Raw genomic sequence first — 7,957 nt, forward strand, 5'->3', positions numbered from 1 at the left:
CTTCTTTCTTTCTCTCTTTTTCTTTCTTTCTTTCTTTCTTTTCTTTCTATAACAATCATACACGTCAATATATTCTTTTTTTTTGCCATTTACTGAACAAATAAAAGCTTTGGGAATGGTTTTGACTGAAGAAAATAGCACAGCTTAAAAGGTTTCCTAATTTTGCTCGTTGATTTAGCGCTATAGAGAGACTACACAGAACTCTCCCCCCCCCCCATCATCATCATCCCAATAAGAACCCAGAGATTTAGCTTGGGCTGAAAGCAATCAGTCCAAAGTCACCTTCCATCGCTGAGGGTAGAGTACCCAGTCACCACTCAATACCTTGATTGTTACATCATAGGAACATTCCTACTTTAGTTCTGCTGAGTCCAAGTGATGCTCCAGTTAAGATATGTCCGTATGTGGTTATTATCATCAAAAAGGCAGGAGATTCTGAAACTACTTCCAAGGTGGTGGCTGCTTACCATTTTTTAAGATGATGTCTAGTTTCACCTTCAGGGCTGAAATTATCCAGCCAAACTAGACCTCATTTTCTTCTTCTTCTTGTGCCATATCCGTTATCGGACGTTGGCGATCATGTTGGCGATCCTGTTTTTATCAGAAGCCACATGAAAAAGTGCTGCTGAGTTTTGTCCAAACCAGTCCCTTAGATTTTGAAGCCAAGATGTTCTTCTTCTGCCTGGACCTCGTTGGCCTTCAATCTTTCCCTGGAGGATTCAATGGAGTATGCTGTAATTTTTCTGGGTGTCGCATCACCTGTCTGAAATATTCTAACTTTCGTTTTTTAATTGTTTTGATGATTTCCCTGGGCTTTCCCAGGCAGCTTATCACCTCCTCATTTCTGATCTTGTCAACCCAGCTTATACGTAACAGCCGCCTGTAAATAGACCTCATTGGAGACATGGAAAGTACCAGGTTAGCAAACTTGGGTTTTCAAAATCACGACAAAAAGCCACCGCATTTGAACTTTCAAAACAATGTTTATTAAGCTTTCCATCATCCTCTTGACACCCCGATACACCTGAATGTTTCGTTCCAACTGGAAAGGATCTTGGTCAGATCTTAAAAATTTCAGATCTGGCCTTTCATTAACCCAGCAGGACAAAGACAGAAGGACTTGGCGGTATCTGAAGAACGGACAGAAAGAGCTACGAGGAAGGTGGAGGTTATTGGGGAGAAATTGAGAACCTGGCAGAGACTAAGACCCACGTTTGCGTGGCAACGTTTAGCATTTGCAACAAAAAAGGAAGGGGGCTCTATTCTCCACGGTCTGAAGGTTGCGCTTTGATCTTCTTAACAGCGTCAAGGACAGCATCCCGGCTAACTTTGTCTCCAAATTCCTTCTCACGGTGTTCCAGGAGAAGCCCCTAAAAAAGAAACAAGCGCTCAGGAACAGGGTTGTCTCCAAAAACTACAATCAGAAAACTTTTAACATTCTCCACAATTTACCTAGTTCTCCCCCCTTCTGGGCTTAGGAAGAATTTTATACCAAGATGTTCAAAAAATTTAAATCATCAATATTATCAACTTCCAGTTCTCCATGTTCAATTTTACAAAATGAAACAGGAATCCCGGTTTCAGAGGTTCCTCATTCATAACCTTCTGCGACACAAGAAACAGGATTGTATCTCCAAAATAACATCTAAAAGAAGTGAAGAGAGAGAGAGAGAGAGAGAAAGGGAGACAGACAGAGATAGAGATAGAGAGCAAGAAAGGGGGAAGGAGATAGAGAACAAGAGAGAGGAAGAGGGAGAGAGAGAAAGAGGTGAAAAAAGAAAGATAGCAAGAGGAAGACAGAGAAAGAGAGAGGGAGAGAGAGAAAGAGAAGGAGAAAAAGTGAAAGATAGCAAGAGGGAGACAGAGAAAGAGAGAGAAAGAGAGGGAGAAAAGCAAGGAGAGACAGAAAGAGAAGCAGAAAGAGAGAGAGAGAGAGAGAAAGAGAGAGAGAGAGAGAGAGAGAGGAAAGAAGAGAAAGAAAGAAAGAGGGAAGAGAAAGAGGAGACAGAAAGAGAATGAGAGAGAGAAAAGGAAGAGAAATAGAAGAAGAGGAAGGGAGGGAGAAAGAGGAGAGAGAGAGAGAAGGAAAGAGAAAGAGGAGACAGAAAGAATGAGGGAGAGAGAAGGGAGAGAAATAGAAGAAGAGAGAGAGGGAGACAGAAAGAGGAGAGAGAGAAATAGAGGGAAATAGAGAAAGAAAGACAAGGAAAGAGAGGGAGATAGAGAAGGAAAGAATGAGGAGAGAGAGGAAGAAAAGGAGAGCAAGAGGGAAATATAGAAAGAGAAAAAAAAAAGAGAGAGAGAGAGAGAGAGAGAGAGAGAAAGAGAAATCCTTCAGTTTGGAAGAGAAAGCCAATTGCTAAGCTCCTTTCATGGGCTGAAAGCTGCAGAGAACTGAGACTCCCAGGCCATAGGGACAGAAGACCTAGTAACACCTGCCTTTCCCAGCCACACCTGTCCGCTCTCTACCTGTCTCCCTGGGCCGATGACGAACACCCCTCCCAGGATCACGCCTTCTCCATCCAAGTTGCCGGTGTAGCCGCTCCTCCAAGCACGCCAGAAGTTCCTCCAGACGTTCCAGCGGAAAATGGCCAGAAACAGCATCTTCCTTTTTTGAGGGCCGTAGAATTTCCTCTGGGGAAGAAAAAAAAAAAATGGGATGAGAGGAACTCAGCGGTAAAAACCAGACCGGGAGTCTCCACCTTAGGGAAGATCCACTGAACACGATCACATTAAGCCAAGAATGGCTGATCTTGGAGAAGAAGAAAAAGAAAGAAAGAAAGAAACGGGTTCGAACCACATCTTTAAGTCAATTTTCACGTTGATGTTTATTGTTTTTATGTTTTATCTTGCTGCTTTGATTTGGATGTAAGCCGTCTGGTCTCCTCTAGCCAAGATGCGCGGCAGACAAATTTAAAAATAATTAGTCAAGGAATAAGGGCTGGGTATTTAACCATCTGCTCCCTTCTTTTCCATCTTTGCACCATTTCCTTTCCTAAATTAGATGGCTCAAAGATTAGAATAGAATAGAAGCTGGAAGGGACCTTGGAGGTCTTCTAGTCCAGCCCCCTGCTCAAGCAGGAGAACATATACCATTTCAGACAGGTGACTGTCTAGCCACTTCTTAAAAATCTCCAGTGATGGAGCGCCCACGATTCCTGGTGGCAAGCTGTTCCACTGGTTAATTGTCCTCGCTGTTAGGAAGTTTCTCCTTCATTCCAGGTTGCTTCTCTCTCTTTGATTAGTTTCCAACCCTTGTTTCTCATCCTGCCCTCTGGTGCTTTGGAGAATATTGTCACCCAGAACTGCAAAAAACCTCAACGTTTTAATTCACGCCACAGGGAGGCCTTTTCCAAGCATACAGAAAAACTTTATTCCCAAAGACCAGCATTTGCCAGGGGAACAAATGAACTGAACAACGTAGGTTTTAGCCCATCTCCCCCCAAACAGCGCAAGCAAGGATAATTTTATGCTTCAATGGGTCATCTCCTCCTCCTTAATCCATCTTGTGATTCCTCGTCAGCCAGTGGATCTGGCAGCTGAGTCTGGGGAATCAGAGGAGGGGGAGGAGGGGCCTGGAGTGACACCAGAGTCAGAGGAAGGCTCTGATGAGCTCCAAGACTTACAGTCTGACGAGGAGCCTGGCCCCTCTACTCGTGCTCAGGCTGAGACACAGCTGTGCTGGGAGGCTGGGAGGACTCACAGCTGGAAGACGTCATAGATGCTCCCAAACGCCGACAGGCAACAAGAGTTGGACAGAGGAATGCAATGGGGCGGCTCCAAAGGCAAAGGAGAAGGCATTAGGAAGTCACGCCTTTGGGGCTGCATAATAAAAGGGAAGGTATGAGAGGTGCTGGTTGCTGAAGGCAACCGTTTGTGTTAAGGAATCAAGTTTCACTGAATCGTGTTTTGTTTGCTTTTGCCTTTGGACAATTTTCCATTTGGAAGAAATCAAGTTTCATCAAATTGTCTTTTGTTTGCCTTTGCCTTGGGACATTTTGCAGGTCTGTGAATAACAATAAAAGGGGAATCGGTTTTTTCCTGCGGTTCCAGCCTGCTTGTTGGAAGAGGGGTTTCTCCTTGTGAGTTTAACAAGGACTCACATCGGCTGGGACAGAACAAATCCATTTCAAAAAATCCCGCCTACCTTTTCATCCAGAAATATTTCCCCCTTGAAATAGGGCTGAAAGTCGGCCACCTCCGTCCCAAGGCTCTCTTTCACAACAGCATAAAGCGGCACCCCAACCTGATCCAGCTGGGGTTTCAGAGAGGACAGCTCAGAGGCCTCCTACAGATGAAAGGACGAGTAAAATAAGATAAGTTAAGATAATCTTTATTTTTTACTGTGGGCACAACGGCACAGTAAATTAAATTTAGTTGCCCGCTCTCAAAGTGAAACACATACATGACACACACCTAAACATACTACGTACAACATATGTATAGACCCACACCCCTACATATACAGTACGTAGCAAATAAATATTAAATACTGTCCATCTTGAATATATAACGGAAGGAGGAAGCTTGAGAATTCACAAGGTTGATGCTGTAGGGATTGAAACTGTGGCTGAATCTGGATGTTCTGCTACGGATACTACAAAGCCCCCTCCTCCCAGAAGGGAACAAGGAAAACAGGTTGTGAAGAGGATGTGTCGTGTCCCAGATAATCTTGCAGACCCTGCTCAAGCAACGCTTCTGTGCCATGTCCTGGATGGGAGGGAGGGAACTGCCAATGATCTTTTCTGCCGTCCTCACCACTCTCAGCACCGCCTTCCTCTCTATTAAAAAGAGGTTGCTAAGTGAGACATTTCTTCAGTGAATTTCGCTCTATTTTACAACCTTCCTTGCCTGGGTGGTGGAACTTAAGCAATTAAGAGGACGACAAATTGTTGAGAAAAAAAAAAGGATTGTAACCCATAAATGGAAATAACCGCAGGAGGGCGACTAGCATCAGAAGAAGATGCAATTAGGATTAATAGGAGCTTATTTGAATACTTACTCTAATTACATGAATTTAAGTGGTTTATAGAGTCAGCCTATCTCCCCCAACAATCTGGGTCCTCATTTTACCGACCTCGCAAGGATGAAAGGTTGAGTCAACCTTGAGCTGGTCAGGATTGAACTCCAGGCAGTGGGCAGAGTCAGCCTGCAATACTGCTTTCTAACCACTGCGCCACCATGTCTCCAATCTTAAGCCGGTCAGGATCGAACTCCTGGCAGTGAGCAGTGAGTTAGCCTGCAATACTGCATTCTAACCACTGCGCCACCACGGCTCCAATCTTAAACCGGTCAGGATCGAACTCCTGGCAGTAGGCAGTGAGTTAGCCTGCAATATTGCCTTCTAACCACTGTGCCATCACGGCTCCAATCTTAAGCCGGTCAGGATCGAACTCCTGGCAGTGAGCAGTGAGTTAGCCCGCAATGCTGCATTCTAACCACTGCGCCACCATGGCTCTTAATGGCTCTGCTCCTAGGAGAGTAGAGAATAGCCCACCTCTGTCCTTTCTGCACTTTGTCCCTCCCTCTCTATCCTGCCTTAGTTTTAATTGTATTTTTAATTTTAAGATCTTTATTGTTTTAATGTTTTATAAGGCATTTTAATCAATGTCTGTAGAGTCGCCTTTGGAGTATAAGTGTAATAAATAAAGACAAAACCACTACAACATTCCAGGTTTATAGGCTAGACTGTTCGTTCAAAAACAAAAAAACAAAAAACCAAAAAAATCTTGGGAAAAGGCAGTAGCAGAAAATTACACCGATGCGTTCGTGAATTCACCCGAAGCGCAGCACGACTCAAAAGGAATTTTACTTCGAATTCCTAAGCAGAATCTAAAAAAAACCATAAGATATTTTCCTTTCCAGCTGCCCAGATAAATCCCATATCTACTAGAATCTCCTTGGGGCTGTGAGCAAGCAATGGGCACGTAAGGAAGTATTCCTAAAAACTGTTCTAGGCTTGTCTTGCCTTAATTCTTTTTAAGACCGAGCATTTGTAGTTGGGGGTTAACAACTTCAGGTTGCTTCGAGGGATTCATGCTCTTAAACACACACACACAAAGAGCAATAAACATATAAACCTCCGCCCCCGTAGGAAAATCAGATTGCAGGAATGAGACTTGTGGCTTACAGCACATCTGATGCGTTATTTTTTCCAGGCAGAGGAAAACAGGTAAGAAAACATAAACAAATTGGCAAACAGGAGTCACTTAAAATACGAAGGGATGATATCTCAGTGTAAGATTCTGCTTCAACATCATGCTACGTTTGGGCTGCATCACCTAGATTGCTCTTGAAGGAAGACGTTTGCAAATCCCATCCTCGTGACAGAAATTCCTGGCCTTAGGAATCTGATTAATGCTCAACTTTTTATTGAATGGTAGAATCACAAGACAGAATCAGAATAGAGCTGGAATAGAATAGAGCTGGAGTAGAGTAGAGTAGAGTAGAGTAGAGTAGAGTAGAGTAGAGTAGAGTAGAGTAGAGTAGAGTAGAATCTGGAAGGGACCTTGGAGGTCTTCTAGTCTAGCCCCCTGCTCAAGCAGGAGAACCTATATCATTTCAGACAAGTGGCTGTCCAGTCTCTTCTTAAAATTCTCCAGTGATGGAGCGCCCACGATTTCTGAAGGCAACTTCTGTCCCACTGGTTAATTGTCTTCACTGTTAGGAAGTTTCTCCTTAATTCCAGGTTGCTTCTCTCCTTGATTAGTTTCCATCCATTGTTTCTTGTCCTGCCCTCTGGTGCTTTGGAGAATAGTTAGATGCCTTCTTCTTTGTGGCAGCCCCTCAAATACTGGAATACTGCTATCATGACCCTCCCTAGTCCTTCTTTTCTCTAGACTGGCCATTCCCAAATCCTGCAACCGTTCTTCATATGTTTTCGTCTCCGGGTCTTTAATCGTCTTAGTTCTGGAAGGGACCTTGGAGATCTTCTAGTCTAACTCCTGCCCAAGGCAGGTCCTTGTTTCGTCCTGGACAAATGCTGTCCAATCTCTTCTTTAAAAACTTCCAGTGATGGAACATCCACAACTCTGGGAGGCAAACTGTTCTACAGTCGTTCTGTGAAGAAAGTTTTCCTTGCTTTAAGATTGTATCTCTCTTTAACAAGGTTCCACCCGTTGCTTCTTGTCCTGCCTTCAGGTGCCTTGCAGAAAACGTTAATCCCCTCTTCCCTGTGGCAGCTCTTCCAGGGATTATCCAGGACTGCCTCTCTTTGTGAGCCTGCACCAGTAACTCCAGCTAAGCCAGTTCAAACCAGTCCTCCTGCTGGAGAGCTGGCCTGTTTCCAGTTTAATCAGCTGCTACCGTATCTCTGCTAAGCTGCACAGTTCCTTCTTTTGGGTTCCACGTTTTCAAACCCCTGTTCTCCGCCTTTTGTGCTCCTAGAGATTAAAGCCTTTTGTTCTTTGTCATTTTATTTTATTTTCCGTCCAATTTCCCTGTTCCTGCCTGTTGTCCCTGTTTCAAATGTAGATTTAGACATGCTTAAAAGCTTTGTTCTCCTGTGTTCATTTTTGGTTCGCTGCCCAAAGGATTGGCAGTTTAAGGAACACAGGATGCAATGGTAGGCTTGAAACCAGAGAAAGATTTGCATCCTAACTAACTGAACATTCCTCCATTCTCAGTTCAGGAGAACAAATCAAGTTCACAGAAGAATTGTAAATAAGAGAGAAACCATCTGCCTCAAACACCAGGAGATCGGCTGAGATTTCTGTAATCTTATTCTATCCTCTTCCAGTAAGTCTTACTAAGCTTATTACTGGAAGAACCTTGCTTTCTGTGTAGGCTTAACAGAATAAAAGCAGGCTTAACAGAATAAGAGTTGGAAGGGACCTTGGAGGTCTTCTAGTCCAACCCCCTGCTCAAGCAAGAGACCCTATCCTATTTCAGACAAAAGGCTGACCAATTTCTTCTTAAAAACCTCCAGTGGTGGAACAACCACAACTTCTGGAGGCAA

The 7,957-nt window shown here is 43.9% G+C and overlaps 1 protein-coding gene across 1 annotated transcript; it reads right to left on the reverse strand.

The window, feature by feature from the left end:
- Positions 1–963: 963 nt before the first annotated feature.
- Positions 964–4,288, reverse strand: LOC107301053 (peroxiredoxin-like 2A; the record flags this gene model as incomplete). The annotated part of the gene is made up of 3 exons (XM_015830320.1): positions 964–1,370; positions 2,470–2,634; positions 4,148–4,288. Coding segments are annotated over 3 exons (417 nt in total), but the record flags the coding sequence as incomplete, so codon positions are not given.
- Between the last annotated feature and the right edge of the window lie 3,669 nt (positions 4,289–7,957).

This window comes from Protobothrops mucrosquamatus, unplaced genomic scaffold (genome assembly GCF_001527695.2).
Source record: "Protobothrops mucrosquamatus isolate PMUCROS unplaced genomic scaffold, P.Mucros_1.0 scaffold9757, whole genome shotgun sequence".
Lineage (NCBI taxonomy): Eukaryota > Metazoa > Chordata > Lepidosauria > Squamata > Viperidae > Protobothrops > Protobothrops mucrosquamatus.